At 40.5% G+C, this 24088-nt stretch overlaps 1 protein-coding gene across 1 annotated transcript in view; it reads right to left on the reverse strand.

Moving 5' to 3' along the window:
• Positions 1-13590: 13590 nt before the first annotated feature.
• HSPH1 (heat shock protein family H (Hsp110) member 1) overlaps positions 13591-24088 on the reverse strand; it is a 31804-nt gene continuing 21306 nt past the window's right edge. Inside the window, exons 11-18 of the mRNA XM_077806354.1 lie at positions 22944-23149; positions 22123-22254; positions 21002-21139; positions 20452-20577; positions 18589-18696; positions 17896-18015; positions 14956-15117; positions 13591-14407 (exon numbers count right to left, since the gene is read on the reverse strand). Of these exons, the coding sequence (XP_077662480.1) occupies positions 14207-14407; positions 14956-15117; positions 17896-18015; positions 18589-18696; positions 20452-20577; positions 21002-21139; positions 22123-22254; positions 22944-23149 (1193 nt within the window). The 3' untranslated portion in view covers positions 13591-14206. The remainder of the gene's footprint in view (positions 14408-14955; positions 15118-17895; positions 18016-18588; positions 18697-20451; positions 20578-21001; positions 21140-22122; positions 22255-22943; positions 23150-24088) is intronic.

Genomic DNA, 24088 nt, shown 5'->3' on the forward strand with positions numbered 1-24088 from the left:
TAAAAGAAATCTATGTAACAATTGCTTTAATTTATCATAATTAAAAATTGCACAACATATTTTATTAATAAAATACTTATTATCATTTCATTTATTTGTATTGTGGTAGTACCTATGCGCCCTCATCATGGAGCAGGACTTCACTGTGCTAGCCATTGTACAAACACAGAACAAAAAGATGCTCCCTGCCTGAACCAAAGCATTTCCATCTATATAGATTTCACTCAGAGTACCCACACTCTCTGACAACAGACAGTGGCTGTCACTACACATGGTAAAATCTAGAGCTGGATACAGAACAGAAATTCCATTTCATGGAGGATTTTGAAATTTCTAAATTTTGTGTTCATTCTGAATTGGAACAAAACCTGAAAATTAAATCCTCCAGGAAAGAAAATTTTGATTAAAAAAATTCTCTTCAAATTTATCCAAACATTTTGTTTCAATGAAATCGAAACATTTTATTTCAGTTGACTTTTGACTTTATTATATTATAATTCTGTATTATATAATAAAATATTTTAAAATTCAAAATGGAAAATCATTTTAAAAGGAAAAATCAAAATATTTTGTTCAGAAAACGTAGAAATGTTTTTTTTGAACTAATTTCCCCTTTTCTCTGTAATTTCATGAAAAATAACATGATTTTGCAAAGCGTTTTTATTTAAACTGAACTGTGTTTTTTCCCAAGGAAAACTGTTCTGTTGAAGTTTTCCCAACCAGCTTTAGTAAAAATCATCAGTGCTGATATATTTGTCATCAACACACAGAGAGGTTTAGTATGTCTCAAGCAAGTATAGACAATATATGGAGTTGTGCATTATGCCTACTTAGAGAGAGAGCAGTAGGAATTTAATTGTTATAATCTAAATATGGTGGAAAATAATACCCTGATCTCTGGAAAACCTGCAGTTACAATATAATTCTATTTTAACATTTTGGTTTTATCCTCCACTAGAGAGCAATTAAGTTGTGTTCAAGATTTAAGTAGGCTTAGAATGAACAAATCAATCTTGTTCTTCTTTTTCCTTCCCAAGCTGTAGACACAAGTATTACTCAACTCGTATTTCTGAGGACTCGCGCAATGAAATTTGAATCAGCAGCAGCCTCTCTTATTTCCAATGGGCCTCAAGGTAGGAGTTAATAACTCTAGCGTTTATTACAATATGTTGCATTTCTAAGAAATAGGATTTTTTAAAAATGATTCATGCTACTAAATTGATGTTAAGAAATCCAGACGATTATGGTTTTTCCCGAAAAAGAGCATTAAACAATCGTTACCTTCTTTGGGACCATAACTAATTGCCGCCTTTAATCCAACTCAGTTCCCACAACACCTTGCACTCTGGAAACCAACTTCCAGCCAAGAAGAATTGAACAGCTTTCCCTTCAGAGACCGTCAACAGCTCATTCCTTAAACCTGCATAATCGTTCTAAGGCTACATCTACGCTATGAGCAAGAGGTGTGATTCCCCTCCTTGTGTGCACATAACTCACACTAGCTTCATGAGAGGTAGTGCAAGCATAAATAGTAGTGTGGGTGGCCGCAGAGCATGGGCAGCAGCAGCATGGCTCAGCCATGCCAAGTATGTACCCAGGGGGTTCAGGAGGGCTTATATTCAGCACGACTAAACGGTGCTTCCACTGCTGCTGCCCGCGCTACTGCAGCTACATTACTGTTTGCACTTGCACTAGTCCTCATCCAGCTAGCGCGAGTGTGCGTATGCAAGCACGGGAATGACACTCCCAGCGTCTACTGTAGGCATACAGCCTTTCCTATCCATCCGTACAGCTGAAACTCTCATCACGGTTCTCATCATCTTCTCTCAATTAAAGCAACATCCTTCTCTCTGGCCTTGACAAATGCAGTCTTGCCCTGCTCAGATCCATTCAAAATACTGCTTCAAAGGTAATTTCCTAGTACATCGCTGTGATCATGTCACTCCTCTTTGCTTTCCTCCACTAGCCCCCGCTTCTCTGTTGCATCAAACATAATCTGCTTGCATTCACTTTCAAGGCTCTTCACAGTCTGTCCCCACATTGCCTGTCCCCTCTCATTTACTGTTGAGATATCAGCTCCCACCTCTGATTGGCCCATGGGAGAACTTCCATTGCCCACTTGCTGAATTTTCAAATAATCACCTTCGTGCTTTCCTCATGGTGCCCCTCACACTTAGGAGAAGTTCCCTGTAAACATCTACAAAGCTACGTCCTCCAAAATCCTCCTTTGTCATGATGCCTACAAAAATGTTGACCATGGTTAGGCCACTGATGTGCTAAGACCACAGCCTGTCATGTTGACCAGTATTGTCTCATTGTTTCCTTGTACTCCTCTGTCTGTCTCTGTCTCTTGTCCTTTGTTATATACTTAGATTGTAAGCTCTTTGGAGCAGGGACTGTTCTGTGTTTGTACTGTGCTTAGTACAATGGAGTCCTGGTACTTGACTTGGGCTCCTGAGGTGCTACAATAATACAAATAATTAATAACTAATTACTGTTGTGTTATGCAGCACAACCTCTGGGACCTTTGCAGTGATCCCATATGCTGCCAGTAAGCTGCCCCAGAATAGAATTTAGGGCTACTCTATGGCAGGATTCTCCAACCATTTTTGTATCACTTGGATTGATGCTTCCTCTTGTTTTTGCAATCACATTACATCCCTATAGCAATTACAGCAATTGCTTACATGGAAGACTAATACCGGGGAAAGTACTTACACTGAACTGAAAGAAGCTAAAAATATATTATAGCTAGAAATGAGGAGGCAGAACCAGCACTGCGTGAATGGCTAGCTCACTGTAGATCAAGTGCCCTGTGGGGGAGAGACCTCGATATTGATGATAAAATTATTATGCCTTTTTTCATAAGTCATAACAAACTTGTGTGCATCTTTTCTGAACATTAAGATATAGCTACGCGCATGTTATAGCTAGGATGCTTGGAAATATAACGATACAGTATACTCCTGATTATCCGAATAGCATGGGCGACACGGATTTTATCCGGATAGCTGGGAGGTGGAATAATTGAGAAGGCGGCAGGAGCAGCAGCACAGGGAGCCCTCTGCAGTGCCACTGTCCCAGCCCTGCTCACCCACAATTCTGGATGCCTGTGAAGTAGCGATCGGTTGAACAAGGAGTGTTTATGAAACAGAAGTTCAGCAGGAAAGAAGTAACCCTCTTTCTGTGAGCTTGCTGAAAAATCTGTATTATTTCTGGGCCACCACCTGCAGCACTGACCTGCCAAAGGTGCCGCTGCAGAAGAGAGAAGATCCACCTTATAGTGCCCAACGAAGGTGTTCGGCGTAGACCCGGGCGGGGTCTCAACGTTTTTCTTTCTGAGGCCCCCCCACAGTAGGCTATAAAAACTCCATGGCCCACCTGTGCCACTGCAACTTTTTTTCTGCCTATAAAAGCCAGGCTGGCATGTGGGGGGAAGCAAGCAGGGCAGTTGCCTGGGGCCCCACGAAGCTAAGCTGCTCAGGCTTTGGCTTCAGCCCCGGGTGCTGGGGTCAGGGCAGCGTGGACTTTCTGCCCTGGGACCCAATGAGTCTAATGCCAGCCCTGTTTGGCGGACACCCTGAAACCTGCTCATGGACCCCCAGGGGGCCTGGGACCCCTGGTTGAGAACTGCTGGTGTAGCCCAAGTGGCTGCTTTGCAGATTTCTGAAGTGGGCACACTTGCTCGTTCCACCTGTGAAGTTGCTAAGGATCTTGTGGAGTGTGCCTTGATCTATAGGTGCTGGAACTGGGGGTGCTGCTGCACCCCCTGGCTTGAAGTGCTTTCTATCACATACAAGGTTTACAGTTTGGTTCAGTGGCTCTCAGCACCCCCACTATACAAATTGTTCCAGCACCCTGCCTCGATCCTTTCTGGGACAGGAGCCTCTGATGATTTGTAGGCTTCCACAGTACATAGTCTAATCCACCTAGTGATGGAAGACTTGGAAGCTCTGAGTCCCTGGCATTTTGGTGGAAGGACACAAATAGGGAACCTGATTTTTTCATGGATTCTGTACACTTGAGAGAGATTTTCAGTGCTTTTCTGACATCTAAGGCATGTCACACCTCTTCAGTTGGATGTTGTAGTTTTGGACAGAACTTAATATCTTCTGTGAATGCACAGTAGTAGGGGTGGTGCATTGCAGAGAAACAGCTCTGAGGAGCTCAGAGGTTGGAGTGTACTGATTATTTCCTACTAGGTGAGATTTGGACTGGGAGATTCTTGAGGAGTTTGCTGGTGAGGGAGATTGACTGGTGTGGCAGGGAGCTGACAGCCTAATTTCTAGCAAAGCTCACTCTTGCTGAGGCAGAAAGATGTAAACAGAGACTCGGTGTCCCCAGCAGACTGTTACACCCTTGCAGTTCCACAGTCCGGGGGACCAAAAGTGGTTCATGGACCCCAGTTTGTGAACCTCTGCGTCCAGAAGTCAAACTCCTAAATATTTGTATTCCTGTCAAAATAGACTTTTGTTTCATTGCTATTAATAAACATTTTCACTGTTTGCTTTTTTTCAGGTTCTGTCAACTTCTGGAGTCCGTTCAGTGGAATCCCACTTACAGCAAGCTTCATACCTGTAAGTTTGAGCGATGAATTTCAGAGGGCTAAGCTGTGTAGGACTGAGTGCAGCATACTTCTTACAGTTCAAGATATACTCTGTATGGGGGAGGAGGGGAAACATTGCTTTGCTTTGCTAAATTATGGTAAGTACACATCTGCTTGTTTAGATTTATTATGAGCATTCACATGTTGCAGTTTTATTTCCATTATAATCAATATAGTATTATCATGCTGCATGAATTATTAGCTAACAACACAGCCTGTATTAATGTTTGTCTCAGTCTAGAGTGAAATCCCACATCAGCAGTATTGCCGTCACTGCGGATGATTCATTTATTTATGCAGCAGATGATGATGGATACGTGTATGTCTACAGCATCAAGGACTATGCCCTTCAGGACCCGGAGCGAGAACCACCGAAATGTGTGTCTTGTGGACTGGGTTTTTATATATTAAATATTTTTGTATTTGTATTTTTATATATAAGTATAAAACATATTTTGGAACATATGTGATCTGGGGGAAAAGGGTTTAAAAACCAAGTCCTTCTCATGATCTGTGTCTACCTATACTTCTATTTCATTGTATTATTTTAAGCCCCCTTTTCCAAATCATGTATGCTCCAAAATGTTTATGCCTTAGCTTGTTCTTAGCTGAGTATGGTGGCCATAGTTCCCATATAATTTCCTTAACAAAATTAATACACTGTGGACCAAATACAGGCAAATCTCAATTGAATTCAGTGGGAAGGAAGGACTGAGCGAAACCTGGATGAGACTTCAGGATTTCATCTGGTGCAATGGTTCTCAACCTATCTACCATTACGGGCCACATATGCAGCTCTGTATGTGTTATGTGGGCTACATCCACTCAATATCCTCAGAGCTGTACAGGTAGTATATATGTCACATGGCTTGCAACTGTGTACTGTTTGGGCCACAAGCGGCGTGTGGGTTGCAGGTTGAGAACCACTTATCTGGTGACGTTTATAACTGTGTATCTTAGTGGGAGCTACCTAGTAACAGAAAACGGAGCAGTTTCAAAATACATCCAGGGTAAAGTTTTAACAACTTCGTTGCATTTACAAAAAAAAATTGCTTTAAAACCATGAATACTCTTTAATGTCCTTGCTTCTTAGGTAGTGGTTGGCTTACACCTAACATTTCTATCTTACCTGACACAGTGCAGTGTTCTTGTGTAGTAACATATTTGTGTATTAATCTGAATTATATGTATAATACATATTTATTCTCTATATTGCTGTAGATGTGAATCATTGGAGAGCTCATGTAAATATAGTTGTATCGTAAGTACTGTCTCGTGTTTTTAACAGAATATTTTTATGTATAAATACACAAGCACACGTGTTGCTTGATATAAGTATAATTAGGTTTTATGTCTACTGTGATAACATCTAAAAGGCTCAGTCATGAGTCAGGATCCCTGGTCCATCTTCCACTATTATACGATGATCATGTGCAGTACATACTTTTCAAATGACAAACTCATTTATGGTTCACTTCAGTGTCATTCAGCACTATCAGAAATATACAATATCAGATATTGCTTTGAGCTGTAATCCCTTGAAACAATGAATACTGTAGCAGCATTCCCATTAAACTTTAGCATTGGCAGAAATGACCCATGTAGACAATTTGCAACACAAGAAATTTCTAATGACAAAATGTAAGTGACATGGTGCCATAAGTCTTTAGTTAATATGGTTCTTAAGTAGATTTGTTCTGATTATCACTTTCATTTTGATAGAGTAGAGGTGGTTGATGAAGAAAAAGTCCTGCTCTCCTCTTCTATTGATTGTACTGTTCGTCTGTGGAGTCTGGGTGGAGAGTACATTGGTAAGGCTTATATCTACAAAAACAGCATGGCTAGGATAGTCAACTTTAAAAAGGAGTGACATACAACAAAAATATCTACTCAGGTAGCCCCTGTGGATATTCATAAACTCCCATGTTGCTGTATCCATAGGCTAATAAATTATCTTAGCCAGAGGAGTCTCAGCTCACAGTGGAGTATTTCATGTTAGGACTTACACGTTTTCATGGATAAGCAGACCCTGTTTCAGTTCTACATGGGCTACGTTTGGCTCACGAGGCACGATTTGCCCACCCCTGAAATAGATGCTCTATTTTTTATTCCCAGTGAAAGCCAACAGTGGCATTAAAATAGTGTATGATAAAACTGCTTTCCAATACAGAGCTTTCTAAGGTGGTAGAGTATGGCCACATCATATTTAGAAATGGCTGTCCTAGTTCAAAGCACTAAAGGTTAGATTTTGAAGTATTTACATGCCTAAAGATGCAGATAGGCACCTAGTGGGGGATTTTGCAATTAATAGGAGTTAGGTGCATAGGCACTTTTGAAAATTCCATTACATGCTATCTGCATATTTAGACACCTAATTAAAATATCTTTAAAAATCTGTCCCTAAGTGCCTGATCCAACACCCCCACTCAAGCAAACAGATATCTTTTGATTGGCCTCAGAGGCATTGGATCAGACCCTAATGAAATAAAATCTCCTGACAAACTACCTTGCAATTAAAGACTTTTCTGGTTAGTTTATTTCATCCACAAAAGTTTTTAAACCACAAGTGCTCTTCCGAGACACAATTTCTTTTCAAAGTTCTTCCCAGCAGCAGAAGTTTGTATACTTTAAAAAGTAAAATTTTTAAAAAGTTGCTCTCTGTCTTAGTTGTGACTTCCCTTGATTTTAGGAGAAGGGTTGGGGCTGTGTACCCTTTGAAACTTTACAATGCCTGCTTGTTTGTATTTTCTTTCTAGGGACTTTTGGGCAGGCAGAACCATGGGAAATTTTCACACCTGCCTCCTGGAAACATCCCAGGGTTCCCTATGAAATCTTGATGAACCCACAAAGCATGCCAGTTCACCCCATGCTAGAAGGAGAATCACCTGTCTTACAACCCATAAACACAGAGCCAAGTAATGTAACTCTGGAAAACTCCTTATCTAAGGTTTGTGTATAGGCAGCAAAGTGGGGGCTATTTCATGTGGGGTGGCTGTTTTGCATGTTATCTAGTGAAGTGCACCTGTAGGAAAATGATGTAATAGATTTATGTAAGGCATTTGTAAGGCAAATGGATTAAAACTGTCTAGCTATAGGTTTCAAAATGTAAATGTAAGTGGGGAATCGTGAAGAAGATGTATTTCAAGTGGGGGCCCACAGGCATCAGTTCCTGGCCTACCCTGTTAAACATTTTTTATCCATGTCCTGCAAGAAAGCAAAATCATTACTGGTGAAGTTTGCATATGACAAAGATTTGGGGAGTTGTAAATAACAAACAACTAGTCACTGTTGCAGTGTTTTCTGGATTGTTTAGTAAGCTGGGTACTAGCAGATGTGTTTCAGTAGGGCCAAAGTCATACATCTAGGCCTGAAGAATGCAGGTGCCATGCTCACAGGATAGGGGACTCTATCCTAGGAAATAGTGACTCTGAAAAGATTTGAGCCATGGTGGACAATCAGCTTAATGTGAAATCCCAATGTAACACTATGGCCAAAAGAGAATATAGAGTAGGAGTAAAGAGATTATATTACCTTTGTATCTGGCACTGGAGCAACCACTACTTTGTCCAGTTCTTGTGTCCACAATCAAGAAGGATGTTGATAAATTATAGAGGGTTCAGAGAAGAACCAAGAGAATAATTAAAGGCTTGGAAAATGCGCCTTACACTAACTTGAAGGAACTCAATCCGTTCAGGTTAAGAAAAGGTTAGGAGTGACTTGACCATAGTTTCAGTATCTACATGGGGAACAGATATTTAATAAAGGCCTCTTCCATCTAGCAGAGACAGGTATAACAAGATCCAACAGCTGGAAGCTAAAGCTAGCCAAATTCAGACTAGAAATAAGGCATAAATGTTTAATAATGAGGGTAATCAACCCCTGAAACAGCTTAAAGGTTGTGGTACATTCTCCAGCACTAGAATCTTTTAACTCAAGACTGGATGTTTTCCAAAAAGATAGCTCTTATTCAAACAAGAATTAATTCAGGGAAGTCCTATGACCTTGTTATGCAGGAGGTCAGACTAAATGACCATGATAGTCCTTTTTGGCCTTCTATCTGTGAATAGACAACTTACAGCCCAGTTTTCATTTTTTACCTTTAAACCATAGTGTCTAGGACCTTGCTCCTGAAAATCCTAGCACAGGTGCACACAGTTGTGTTGCAGTGCAGCTGAAGACTACATGTGAGCACAGTTAAGATTAGACTAGGCACAGGCCCCTGCATTGAATATATGCAAGTTTCTGGCCCCTGGCATACCTGTACCTTTACTTGCAAGTAGCCATCTTTCCAGGAAAAAGGTGTGGGAACACAGTGGGTTTCTTCCTTCTGAGTTCTCAGTATCCATTTCACAATATAGGGATTACTTTAGTTTCACTGTCTTTTCTCTTTTTAAATAGCAATCAGTGTGTAGTGGTTCAAGTCAGTGTTCTTTTGAAAAGACTTCCACAATTCTTCCATTCCAATTATCTGTCTGGCTCCTGATTAGTCTTTTTCGATATGTAAGAACAAGCTGAGATTTGAATCTCAACAAGACTAAAGACCAGGCAGACTGGTATAGTGGGCTATAGGAATTCGTTTCTTTTAAAATAAAATCCATTATGAGGAAGAAGTCCTCCTGGTAGTGTAGCAATCAAGGTTTGCTTCCATCTTCCTTCTCAAACCAGAATGCTGTATCAGCAAAAAAAATGTTTTTAAATAAGCAGTTACAAGTAGTTTACCAGAGTTCAGTCCACATACATGAAGCTAAAATCGATAGTATCCCATGCTGTATCCTAAATAGTAAGCAAAGAAGAGTGCATGCAGACTGCTAAATGCATATTCTTATTAATACGATCTACTTGAAGAATTGTCACAACATAAGGTTCATGCAAATTGAGGCCTTACATAAGATTGTAACCTGAGAACCTTCCAAATGAATTTAACAATTAACACACATGTATGACACCGAATACATTTAATTCATCCCTCATCTCTGTTTTAAAGCAACTGATGTCTTCCAAACATTTTTTAAATGGTTTACTCAAACTCGTAAAGCTGCCCCAGAAGTGACAGGATTAGATAGTGGGACCATCATGGCAGTAATATGAAGAAATGTAGTGGCAGTCTAAATACCTCCTGCGTTGCTAAGTGTTCTCTTGGTGTGTTTTTAGCATGAAGTGAGCTATAATCCCAAACTTCCTCAAGTCACCATTCCTGACCTGGATATCAAAGAGGAAATCAACCAGCGGTCTTATGCACAAGCTTTGAGTAAAAGGTAAAAAGAAAACAAGGCCACCAGGTAAATTAATTTCCCCCCACTTTCAAGACAAATTAATAATTCATGCTTTCAATTTTCTTTCCCTAGATTGAAGCAGGAGCATTACAAGAAGATAAATAGACCACTTGCGTCTGGGGGACAGAGTACATATCACCTAATCAACAGCTGCGAAGTTGTCATTGCTCCACCAATATGTAAAAAGCCTGACTTGTCTGTTCTTGGTACAGACTACTTTTATGAAGAATTGTTAGGGGAAGAGTAGAGCAATAATTCTGGAGGTAAACTGAGCATAGGACCATCTGTCCCTTCAGTGGTAGAAAAACAGTTATTTTTGTTTCTGGTGTAATTTTTCTTCTATTGTTTTGACAGAAATACACTTAAAATATGGTGAAGTGGGTTCTAGCCCACGAAAGCTAATGCCCAAATAAATTTGTTAGTCTCTAAGGCGGGGCGGGCAAATTTTTTGATCTGAGGGCTGCATCGGGTTTCTAAAATTACATGGAGGGCTGGTTAGGGGAGGCTGTGCCCCAGCCCCCTTGGGACCCCTGCCCCATCCAACCCCCCCAGTTCCCTGACTGCCCCCTGGGACCCCTGCCTCATCCACACACCCCCATCCTCTGTCCCCTGACCACCCCTGGACCCCACACTGCCCCATCCAACCCCTCCTCTCATTCCTGACTGCCCCCCTGGGACCCCTACCCCATACAACCACCTCTTCTCCCTGACCACCCCCAGACCCCCCACCCCTAACTGCCCCCTGCTGCCCCATCCAACCTCTCTCCTTCCTAACTGTCCCGCTGGGACCCCTGACCACCCTGGAACCCCTGACCACCCTGGAACCCCTGCCCCCCCGCCCCATCCAACCCCCCCACTCCTTCCTGACTGCCCCCCTGGGACCCTTCCCCCATTCAACCCCCCTGTTTGCCGCCCTCTGACCGCCCTGGCCCCTGACCACCCCCTGCCCCCTTACCACGCTGCCTGGAGCACCAGTGGCTGGTGTCGTGGCTGCACCAGGACAGGCAGGCGCGCCATCTGGCTGGAGCCAGCCATGCACCGTGCAGCACAGAGCATCGGGTCAGGCCCAGAGCATTGCGCCAGCAGCACAGTGAGCTGAGGCTGCAGAGGAAGGGCTAGGGGAGAACCTCTGGGGCTAAGCAGGAGGGTCCTGTGGGCTGGATGTGTTTCCCTACATCTGTTCTAAGGTGCCACAAGGACTCCTCGTTTTTAACTTAAAATATGCATGTTTCTTAATCGCTTCTGGACAGTTTATCCTTCTAAGCTTCCTACTATAGTAGCTCATCAATTAATTCTATAGAGCTGGACTTATGTGGCATTTAAACAAGAATTATATAAGCAAAAAGTGAAACCAGAACATGACTGTTAAATAAACAATTCCATATTAACTAGAGCCTGGTGATATAATAGCACTGTGGAAGCATAGTAAATCTGCACACTTAAGGCCTTAGCAGCCTTGGTTTAGGTCTAGTGAGACTTATTCAACCTACGCTCTGGCTTTGGGGATCTAAGCTATGGTTGGTGTATTGCATATGCTCCTGGGAGAATTCTGCACCAAAAATTAAAAATTTAATGCACAATATTTTAAAATTCTGCATATTTTGTGTGTCAAAATAACACAATATAGCCACACCAGTTTCAATTATTTTTGGTCATTTATTTCAAAATACCGGTCAGCAAGTATGTCTGCAACAGTACAGACAACAAAAAAGATTCAGGAAATATTTCTTGACAAATAGATTCCTTCCTAGTCATATTAATACAGAACTCTGGGTAATAATTCATTTAAACTACACTACAGAACCATATTTCCCACACTGCTCAGAAGCAGTGCAAAGGCTACTAGAGTCAGGGGTAATGGAGGAGCTGAGGGAGAGGGAAGTAAGTTGCTGGGAAGGAGCCTGGGTGAGAACTTGGAGGGTTGTTGGGTATGGGTGGGAAAAGTATGGACCAGGTTTTTGTGTGGGGTAGGAAGGGATTATTATGGAGCTTCTTCCATGCAGACCCTGGCTGATGCCTAGCCTCTCCCATTGGCAGGCACATCTGCCCCATCCCCATGTGTTCCTGCACCCCCACTCAGACACCCCCATGTGGCCTTGTACCCCCACCCCATGTCTATGCCCCCACTCAGCCATCCCCTATGCTTGTCACTATACCCCCTCCCCATGTCTATGCCCCCACTTAGCCACCTTCTGTCCCTCTACACCCCCTTCCCCATCACCATGTGGCCCTGTGCCTCCACCCCCATTCAGCCCCTGCCCTGGTCTGTCCTTCTCAACTTGCCCTTATGACCCCCTTCCCCCCACAGCACCCTATGCTGTCTCCCTCCCCAGAGCCCCCATCTGCTGACCGGCACTGAGAAGGCGGCAGAGTCTCTCTCTTCCCTGGCTGGCTAGCAGCTGCTGCTGTGTTCTGTTGCCACAGTACCCTCACGTGGGCAAAAGGCAGAACTGCAGCAACATTTTGGCTGAAGCTTTTTTCCACACAAAAAGTTAATATGCATGGCTCATTAATTATGTGCACACACACAGTAGTGCACAATTCCCCCAAGAGTAGCATATGCACCTGACATGGAGCTGAGCAGTGATCAGAAGAGCCTGCCCTGTCAAACAGTGCTCTGATATTACAGCTACTTAGGGTAGCTCAAGAGGGGCCAAAGCATGAGGGAGCTGGTGAAAAGTTGCAGGCAGGAATATGCCCCCATCAGAGCTAGTGGAGGAGGCAGGAATGGGGTTGGAGGAGGAACACAAAACAGGGCCAGCAAAAGGGTGTAATTGGCTTTCTTAGTACTGACTAATCAGGTATGATCTGCACCATTAAATCAACTCTGTTCAGAGTAGTGCTAAGCTCACCCTTTTGCTTGTAGTACGTAAGTTGTTCCTTGTAGCAGTAAGCAAGCCAGCCCTCCCAACTGCATGCTACTGTCTTGTAGATCTTATTGGGCTGTCTATTTAACAGGAAGGCTTCATCACCACCATTGTGTCCTCCACATCAATTGTTCCTTTGCAAGAAACTTGACCAGAAATTCCTGAGGGGAGAATCTTAACCTTTAACTGGCTTTTCAAGCTGGCCCTCCCCCAAAGCTGCTTGCTTAGTATGGGAGAACATCTCATTTACCGTGTTTGTTTGAGATCAACTCCTTTCTAATAAAGGCCAAGAAAGACTTCCAACTGATTTTTAAAAAAGGAGTACTAGTGGCACCTTAGAGACTAACCAATTTATTTGAACATAAGCTGTAGCTCACGAAAGCTTATGCTCAAATAAATTGGTTAGTCTCTAAGGTGCCACTAGTACTCCTTTTCTTTTTGCGAATACAGACTAACACGGCTGCTACTCTGAAACTGATTTTTAGTGTCTCTTTAGACCCACTTTTAAAGCTTTTGAAAGTTTTATGCCCAGCCTTTGATATTTTAAGTTTCCAGGCAGTCATGCTGTTCCCAGATGCGTGCTGGTTTGTGCAGTTAAGAGTAACAAGCTGTTTCTGCTTGGGTAGACTGAGTATCCACAACTCCAATTTTTTCCACACTCAATGGGAGGGCAGGGGGAAGTTCTATAAGCTTCTGTTCACACAACACAGCTATTTGGCTTTATTGTCTTTACCATTTGTGACAAAAGACAGCAGTCACACTGAAAACAGTACTGAACATAATCAAGGCAGCATTTTAGGAAATACCAGTTAGATGAACTTTATTATTAAAGCTCATTAAAAGGTTTCACAACAAGATGAACAGGATCAGCATCTCCTTCGTTTTGCTTTCTCCACATGAAAATGTACTGTTTAACAAGATGAAATCTACTACTTAACATGCTACTTAACACCTTTCACCATCTTACTAGTCAGCTAGGGTGCAGGTCAGTGATAAAGAGAGTGAGGCTTAGGACAGGAGGTTTATTTTGTTCATTGTAAATTGAACAGCAATTGGCTTTATACAGATGTGCCAAATCAGAGGTCAAATGAAAGAAAACTACCTTGGCATCTACAAGTGCTTATGACTATTTCAGTTACAAGCCTGGTGAAGGAGCAGTAAGTATCACAGCAAAAACTGATTTCATCCTTACTGAAGCTAACGGTTAAATACTGCACAGAAACTTAGTATGAAATCACAATTCCACAGGAATCTGAAAGTTACGAAGGCAATTTTCCCTTTTATGGTAGTCATGATCAGCTTTCTACTCCCCCGCCCCACCATCATACAACACATTCCAGACAACCTTATGAAAAAAATATAAATAGTTCCCAGAACTATATGTCCCCCCCACAAAATCACATACTAAAGCAACAATATTTTCTTTCATGAGATCAAATTGCTCAATACAATGCAATAGTCTAGTCCAAGTCCATGCTCGTCGTGTTTTTATCGTTTGGATGACAATCACCATTTTGTTGATGGATTTCAGCATTATTTTTATCTTCTTCCATACCTTCATTTGTATGAAGACTGGGTCCATTCAATGGATTTTCCTCTTTAGGTGAGTCAACATTTGGTTTTGGTTGCAGCACTACAGGCTCACACACACTGTGTAATTCCTAAGATCAAGAGAGGCACTCAGAATACAATTCATGTGATCAGCAAGCTACCTGACGAGCCAGCACTGCTGGTCAGAGACTGATTCCCAGGACCTTTGCTTCCTGAGCACAAAGAGGCTGGAGATACTTTAGGGGTAGCATATCTAGTTTACTTTTTAGACAGATTATATTAAGGTTCTTTATACAACACTTTGGCACTTTAAGTGAAAAAAAAAAATCCAATCTCTCAGAAATGTTGCACTGCTTTAATATTTTCTTACACACCCTGTTATATGTATTTACATACTATTGGAAAAGCAGACACTGAATTTTTAACTCTACTGAAAGATGTTTGTAGTGTAAGTTTATCTGCCTAACCCATATATATAGTAAAAACATTCTCCACAGAAATTTTTACACAATAGATTGTAGCTTCATCCCTCCCTTGCTACTCAGATTATTAATTATCCTTTAGAGCTGCCAACCAGTTAGAACATACTGTGATTTCTAAATAATGGCCTAGCTATATCACTAGTCAGTTGTTAGAATTAATTTCTTTCAGCACTAACCTTTAGCTTTGCTTTGATTTCACTTGCACGTACAACTGGATCTTGATCAAGGCTCATTTTAGCCTGGGCATTCATAACATTACTCATCCATTCCATCATTTCCTTGACACATTTCTCCACTTCTATCATTTCTGATTCATCAATGTGAATGTATTTCTCATCCTGCATGGAGTTGAATATTTTGGGTTTGTCAGTAAGAACCAGTTCAATGATATCAGATTATCCGGACAGACCATCCAAGTTGGTTGTGTTCTCTCACTATTTAAATATTTGTTACATTACTGCTTACTTTGGAAAGAAAACAAGTTCACTGCAGCAAGAAGGGCCATGAAACAGTGGCAGAATCAAACCCATTTCTGTGTTTGATAAACAAGCTCACAGAGAGGAAGCTGGGCTTCACAACAATTTAATGGGGATAACATACCCAGAATTGGGAAAGTTCATACTTTCATGTTAATAGAGCAAATCCTGCACCCTCCAGAAGCCATGTATTAGGTTCTGTAGGATATAATCCAACCTTTTTAGGGCTCCAGTCAGTGCTGTAGGTGGGGGGCAAGAGGGAGAAAAGGTATCCAATTACACTGTCTGGTATTTTGGCTGGCCTTAGATTGGAGAATTTGGGTTTATAAAAATGAAAGCTTGAGTCAACCAGCAGAAATTACCTTTCATAGCTGGATGAGTCAATGGAATCAGACACCCCGCTGCTTTGATATTTCTGGACCACGTGATATTAATTAGGGCTGTCAAGCGATTAAAAAAAATTAATCACGATTAATCATTGTTAAACAATAACAGCATACTATTTAAATTTTTTGGATGTTTTCCACATTTTCAAATATAATTTATTTCAATTGCAACAGACTACAAAGTGTACAGTGTTCACTTTATTTTTGATTTCAAGTATTTGCACTGTAAAACAAAACAAAGTATTTTTCAACTCCCCCATTACAAGTACTGTAGTGCAATCTCTATCATGAAATTTGAACTTCAAATGTAGAATTATGCACAAAAAAACCTGCATTCAATAATAAAACAATGTAAAATTTTAGAGCCTGCAAGTCCACTCAGTCCTACTTCTTGTTCAGCCAATTGCTCAGACAGACAAGTTTGTTTACATTTGCAGGAAATTTGCCCGCTTCTTGTTTACAATGTCACCTGAAAGTGAAAATAGGCGTTCTCATGGCACTGTTGTAGCCAGCGTTGTAAGATATTACATGCCAGATGCGCTAAAGATTCTAATGTCCTTTCATGCTACAACCACCATTCCATGGGACGTCCATGCTGATGACGGGTTCTGCTGGATAACAAGCCAAAGCAGAGCAGACAGATGTATGTTCATTTTCATTATCTGAGTCAGATGCCACCAGCAGAAGTTCATTTTCTTTTTTGGTGGTTCAGGTTCTATAGTTGACGCATTAGAGTGTTGTTCTTTTAAGACTTCTGAAAGCATGCTCCATACTTTGTCCATCTCAGATTTTGGACAGCACTTCAGTGTCTTAAACCTTGGGTCGAGTGCTGTAGCTATCTTTAGAAATCTCACACTGGTACCTTCTTTGCATTTTGTGAAATCTGCAATGAAAGTGTTCTTAAAATGAAGAACATGCTTGGTCATCATCCAAGACTGCCGTAATATGAATGTATGGCAGAATGCAGATAAAACAGAGCAGGGGACATACAATTCTCCCCTAAGGAATTCAGTCACAAATTTAATTAACGCATTTTTTTTTTTAAACAAGTGTCATCAGCATGGAAGTATGTCCTCTGGAATGGTGGCTGAAGCATGAAGGGGCATACAAATGTTTAGCATATCTGGCATGTAAATACCTTGCAACGCCAGCTACAAGAGTGCCATGCAAATGCTTGTTCTCACTTTCAGGTAAATAAGAAGAGGGCAGCATTATCTCCTGTAAATGTAAACAAACTTGTCTGTCTTAGCAATTGGCTGAACAAGAAGTAGGACTGAGTGGACTTGTAGGCTCTGAAGTTTTGCAGTATTTTGTTTGAGTGCAGTTATGTAACAAAAAAGTCTACATTTGTAAGTTACCCTTTCATGACAAAGATTGTACTACAGTACAATGAGGTGAACTGAAAAATACTATTTCTTTTATCATTTTTACAGTGCAAATATTTGTAATAAAAAACCTTTGATTTCAATTACAACACAGAATACAATATATATAAAAATGTAGAAAAACATCCAAAATCTGTAATAAATTTCATTTGGTATTCTATTGTTTAAGAGTGCAAATAATTGGGATTATTTTTTAGTTAATCATGTAAGTTAATTGTGATTGACAGCCCTAATATTAATGCAAGTTTAAAAAAAAAAAAGAGTAAAGTTTTCTAGCCCTTTTGGACATGAAAAACCCACTCTGAATTTGGCCCTGATGCAGTCCTGACAAACTGGCTAAACCAGCTTTGAATGTTGTGAATTACCCCCATTCACATAAACAGCGTATTGGCTCCAAAACCTAATGACACCAAGGACTAACCAGATTTCCAAAGGGCAGGTGTGCTATTGTGACTAATAGTATGTCAATGGTCAAATAACAGGCACAAATACAACATACATAAAGTAGGGATGTGTAAGTAACTTATCTTAGGCTGTTGTACAGACACTCATCACTGAGCCACTTCACCACCAATAAAGTTGGAAGAGCACAAAACTTGGCTCAAAAAGTTCAGTTAAAAAATCATAGCTCATTCTTTGTGCAAATGCCCTTTTTGACCAGAGAGATATATTGAGCAACTCAGGTTCAGATTCATTGTCTGTGGGAGATTTGTTACAGATTATGTTCTTAGTTGCGTAGGCTTAGCATACAGGCTACCAATTAGTGAACAGCCCACTTGACAAGGATTTTGACACCACTGCTATCTGGTGCAAGTCTGAATGAATCAGTCCCCTCCTACTCCCAACCCATTCCCTGTGAGGCTACTTACCTTGTCCCTGTATTCTCCTGCTATTTTGGCATAGTGTTGAAGCTTGTGTCCCAGTTCTTCCAACACCCGTGGTCGCTCCTCAGCTTCTTGGTATCGCATTTCAATTGGAGTACCTAGTTTCTATAGAAAGTAATATTTTCGATGCATTTCATAATTCAAACCTATATTTACAAAAAAAATCATTCCTGCAATACACCTCTACCCCAATATAACGCGATCCGATATAATGCAAATTCGGATACAACTCGGTAAAGCATTTCCCCTCCTCCCCGCTCCCTGGCTTGCGCAAGCCTGGGAGGGAGGGAGGGATGGGGGAGAAGTGGAGCAGCGGCATGCTCAGGGGAGGAGGTGGAGCGGTGGTGAGCTGGGGGGAGGGGGAGGGGGAAGACAGGACATGTGCAGAGGAACCACTCCCCACCCCAGGTCACCTCCACTCTGCCTCCTCCCCAGAGCACATCGCTGCTCTGAGCGGCATGTTAAGGGGGCTGGACCATTGGCTAAGGGGCAGAGGGTTTCGGGGGGTGGTCAGGGGACAGGGAGCGGGGCCAGGCTGTTTGGGGAGGCATAGCAAATTCGATATAACACGGTTCCACCTATAATGCGGTAAGATTTTTTGGCTTCCAAGGACCACGTTATATCGGGGTAGAAGTGTATTTTGAAAGTTACATTATACGAGAGTGCAAATGGACCTACCTTTAAATCATCCAATTTATCTATGTACACCTGTTTAGCTTGGTCCTCTCCATCCTCATACAACCAATCTTCTATCTCTGTTAGGAATGCAGAGAATTTTTGAAGATCCTAAAATAAAATTTGGATGCAGTTTGGAATACCAATCAGGCCAAAATACTTAGTAAGTAAAGGAAAAAGGAGTACAACTGCAACATGGTTTGTTACGAAGAAGACTATTTGCATTTTTCATAGTCAAGCCCTAAGGCTGTTTCATGCCAGGGGCTCAGAAAACAAGAAATACAAAGATTACTTAAAACCACACTTGTACACCAGCATTTGTTTCTGCACTGGGAACAGCTTGGTTTGAACAAAGAACCCAGCCCAGCAATCTGTCTTGACACTGCATGCTTTTCTGTGACACCACAGAAAGGCGCTACCAAATTCATTTTTGTCTGCCTCATATTGAGGGGACACAATGTTTCACGTAAGGCACTCATTTCAAGTCTCCTAGCTGGGAACTGCATTTACTATTGCAATTTCTAGAAGTCTGTGCAAGTCAAGCTAAGCTGCAAGGGTGAACATAGATGAAGGCAAAGCCAACAGAAATCTGTTCGCTCCCTAATACGGTTTTACCAACTAAAATAAAAGCTTGATAGCCTGCAGGAAAAAAAAAAAACTTGCACTGAACAAAATAATATGGGTACTTTGTCTTTTTTGGATACATTTTTAAAAAAAGTCAAAGGTCTGTTTTGATAACATCTATGCATTTGGACAACTCTCTGTTGATAGTTAGCAAGATATGCTGGACCAAATGATGTCCTTTTGAAAATACAAGTGCAATTTTAGTAGATGTACATCGCTCTGCCTTTTGATTTTAATGGGTCAAAATGTGGCAGGTGTTTGCATCTCATATCTTTCAAATATTTAAGATCCAGATCTAGATCCAAGTATGGCTTTGTTGAGTGGAATGTTTACTTCTAAAAAGGTTTAACTGATCAGTTATTTGTGGGAGGATCAATTGGCCAGTGATATATTTTAGGGGTGAAACTGCTGGAGATTCTCTTTGAAGAAGAGTCCAACACACTTTGCTTCCTCCCCTTTCATCTCCTCTCCTTTCTTTTCTCTTCCTGCTTCACCTCCCCATCACCAGATACCTCCACTTATTCACTCTCTGGTCTCATCCCTTCCACTTGTCCTCCGTGCCTTCCATTCCAGGTCTCAGCCCTATTCTTCCTTGCAGTCTTCCATGGTTATTTAACTAGTTTATGACTAGTCAAATTCAGACTTTATTACTTCAGTTTTTAACACTTACTACAGTAGAACCTCACAGTTACAAACTGACCAGTCTACCACACACCTCATTTGGAACCGGAAGTATGCTATCAGGCAGCAGCAGAGACAAAAAGAAAAGCAAATCCAGTACAGAACTGTGTTAAACAAACTACTGAAAAATAAAGTTTAAACATATATTTGACAAGGCAAGGAAACTTTCTGTGCTTGTTTCATTTAAATTAAGATGTTACAAGCAGCATTTTTCTTCTGCATAGTAAAGTTTCAAAACTTTATTAAGTCTATGTTATGTTGTAAACTTTTGAAAGAACAACCATAACATTTAGTTACAAGTAACCCCCATTCCCACAGTGTTCATTAACTCTGAGGTTCTACTGTAATTGCAATTGTTTTTGGACAAAGCTAATTCTGAAAAGAATATGTACATTTTGTAAAACTAATGCAACTCCAGATGATAGGCAGCTATTGTTCAACTGCTTAGCTAAGATTTTCAGATATCTACAGTAAAGGTATGAGGGCAGAATTTCACCACAAATAAGCAGGACAGATTTTTGATGCTAATGTTTCAGGTAAACTACTGACTTTATAGCATACCTCTTCACAAACAAACTTTTGGTATGGTCCTGATAACTTATCCCTGAACTCATACACATATTCTTCCACAGCATTTTTTGCATCATTTCTTTCTTTCTCCAGCTTGTCTTGCATGATCATCTTGCCCTGTTTGATCATAGAAAACAGCAAGTACTTTATTAAAACAAAATTAAACTTAAAAGCAGTCTTACAAAAGACTACAATAGTCTTTAAAGGCCTTAATTCATACTGTTGCTGAAACTGTGCAAGTAACAGTGGAGTGAACTAAAAAATGGAGACTCTCCCAAAAGTTTCAGATGGTTTTGAAACAATAGGTGATCTCATTACATAGATTACTGCTGTAATGCTATAATTCAAAGTGACATTACAATGTTGCAAACATTTGCAGTCAAGAGCTTAAATGAGGTATTGCATTAGCTCATTATGAATGTATTAGTGGCCGGAGTCATTTTCAGGTTTTTTTAAATGTAAAGTCTGACATTGCTCAAAAATAGTCACTGAATAATAGTAAGCAAGAATCAGTCTCCCTCACCAAGATTACTGAACTCACCTCTGTTTTGATATACATGTTGAGAAGGTCTTTCCCTAACTGCCAGACCAGATTAGCTTCAATAGGCAGCTCTACGTTCTTCACCTTTATCTTGGGTTTTTTAGCTTCTGGAGGTTGATCACTTTTCTTCTCATTTGTCTAGATTGGAAAGGAGAAAAAAAATAAAAAATCATATCCATGACTTAGTAGGAGTGGTTTTTCACTGCTATGCTAAAATCCCTCAGCAGAACATGGATCAGTATGTATTGTCTCACTGTTCCTTGGAATCTCACAAATATATCCTTACACAGGATTTTGTTTTTCAGTTGCTGTATATCTTACCTTCCCACTTCACCTAGTCAAACATAACTCAAATTTCAGGAGAATGATGTTGGAAGATAGAAAGGGCAATTGCCAGAAACACTGTCTATTAGAAGGACACAGCCATTCTTTGCAAGTTCTTTTACAGATTATCACTTCAAAGTTAATGCTTACAGTTACATGTTATCATAACACTTGGATGAAAATTAAGTGCAAACTTCGTTAGCCTGAGGCAGATTCTTGAAGTCAATTTTTTGTTTGTTTTTAAAACAGTAATTCTCACTATTAAGCATCAGTACTAATGCTTGAAATAAAAGAGTACAAGCCCTTTGTGGCAACGACTACATCATGTTTGTTAAGAGGCATAAACTTGTGTTATAGGCACCTTCTCAGTCTGGTTTCTCTGCCTACAGTTTAGTTGTGGTAAATTTAGTAAGCTCAGCCTCTAGCAGTTGTTATACAAAGTGAAATACCTTCAAGGAAATACACATATTATGTAATGCTGCATAAATTGAGGCAGTAAAGAGAAAGCATTGTTCCTTGCAGGAAGATTATGACTGGAATAGCGAGATTTTGCCAGCTTTATCTTGTCTTAGACAATTATTGGTTATGTTAGACAAAAATGAAAGTAAAGATGCAAAAGGTAATATACATAATACACTGCAAGAGCACCAAACTGCCTACTTGTGTGTGTGTGTGTGTGTGTGTGTGTGTAGGTTACGGTTTTAAAATGCCATCATAATAGATATCATTTTTCAATACAAAAATGCCATCATAATAGATATCATTTTTCAATACAATGATTTGAAAGGGTCACTCACTTTCTTGGCATCTGGTATTTTGTTTTCTTCAGAGGAAGGTTCTGGTGAAGGGGGAGACTGTGGAGTTGGTTGACCATCAGTTTGTACCTGGGACTGTGTTCCAGCTTCATTGTTGTCTTGCTGGATATTTTTCTGAAATGAAAGCCCAGGCACAAAGGATGTAGAAAGAATGTGCACTTGTATTTATTAGAAGTTATAGTGTAATTGCTTTCCCACATGCTTGCTTTCTTACTGAGCAATAACTCTGTAGTCAATGTATTCATGGAATCGTAAGTATAAGATGAGAGACTGATCAAGACATCTAGGCCACCCTAACATTGCAGGATTCTTTCCCCTCCCCCATTATAGAAAGTCAATAGTTTTTCCCCATGGGTAAGCCATTCAGTACTTTACTAATAATGCACGATTATGTGCAGATAATCAAAACTAACTTTTTTATGCTACAGTTATTATCGTCACACATTAGAGTCAAATAGCAGTAGCAATTTTTGCTTGTAACTAACATTCAGGTTGTTGGTATATCCCCAAATAGGAAAAACTTTAAAGGTATTAAACTAAATGTACAGATTGAATACTTAAGTTCCTACTAAAAATGTCTAACTGTTTCCATCATGGGACATAAGCTTGTTTCTGGACACACTTTTCCAAGGAGACAGCACTCAGCTGCCCCCCTTTCTTGTAAAAGAGAGTTTTCTTTCTCTTGAAGCCTGGCCCAAACTTAATTACGTGGTCTCCCTAGGAGAAGGTATTTATAATTCATCAAATATTACAAAAGAATGCATTTTGTTCAGAACACTGTGTGCAAGAACAGACCAACTTACATCATCTGAATTCTCCGGAGGCCTCTGGTTCACAATCACCACTTCAGTCTCCACACTGAGATCTTCATTCTCTTCAGCTTTAACTTGTTCTACCATCGAGGCAGTAGACACACTGAAAATGCCATGAGTATTGAAACGGACTTTAACTTTAACTTTAGACCTCTCTCCATCTTTCTGAGCTGCCACATTTTGGACAATGTATCTGCCTAAAAACAAAGGGGATACAAATTTGTCTGTTGCCATTTTAGCTATTTTTCCAGCATAGCAACTTTCACAAAAACTATTTTCATATATTTTATGGAGTTAATGGAGAAAAGAATGCAAGACATGAGATCTGGCTCAGGCAGAGGAAGTTGCAGAGAACTGTCATTCTAACAGTGAAAAGAGGTAAGAAGACACTGATGATCAGGGAGTGAGTGTAGAAATCTAAAAATTCCAGGGTGGGTTTAAGTTTCTCTCCAATTTCCATACCAGATGCACTTAATCTACAGACAAGATATCTCCCTCCCTCACACCCCAATTACACAAACTTTCAGCCCTGCAAACTCAGTCCAAAATCTGAGTCAGAATTGGGCACTTTGTCTCATCTGCACCACCACCAGTGAGAGATTCTAAAAGCCAAATTAGGCTGTACCAGCTTCAATGGGGTCATACATGTGGCCCTGCAACCGAACTTAAATAATTTGATTGATGATGCACAAAATGAATTAGAATCCAGCCAGTAATTGAGGGGAAGATGGGGATAAAACAAAACTTTCCGAATCCAGACTGTGGTCTCCAGTCACAACTGTAATAGAAATATAAAATAAAAATAATAAGAAAGTTCATCCACGGTTGTGTTGGCTCAAAAGTAATGCCAAGATTTAAAAGGTTACTATAGTAAACAGATAATGAATGAGTCAAAAGATCCTCTGTGTATTCAAATTATGTCATTTTTACATAAATTCCTGTTCAGTGTAGAACAGCACTTTGAAAATACAGTCAGATTCCCCCCACACTTTTATAATCTTTACCAGCAACAGCATTCTATTAATATCCTTTGCTCCGGGTGTCAGAATGTGTTGGTCTTTTGCTACTCACACGAAGAACTTCAAAGGGTTGTGAAACTAAGAAATATAATATTAGCTAGAGCCAACTGCTGCTGT

Source organism: Eretmochelys imbricata, chromosome 1 (assembly GCF_965152235.1).
Source record: "Eretmochelys imbricata isolate rEreImb1 chromosome 1, rEreImb1.hap1, whole genome shotgun sequence".
NCBI classification, from domain to species: domain Eukaryota; kingdom Metazoa; phylum Chordata; order Testudines; family Cheloniidae; genus Eretmochelys; species Eretmochelys imbricata.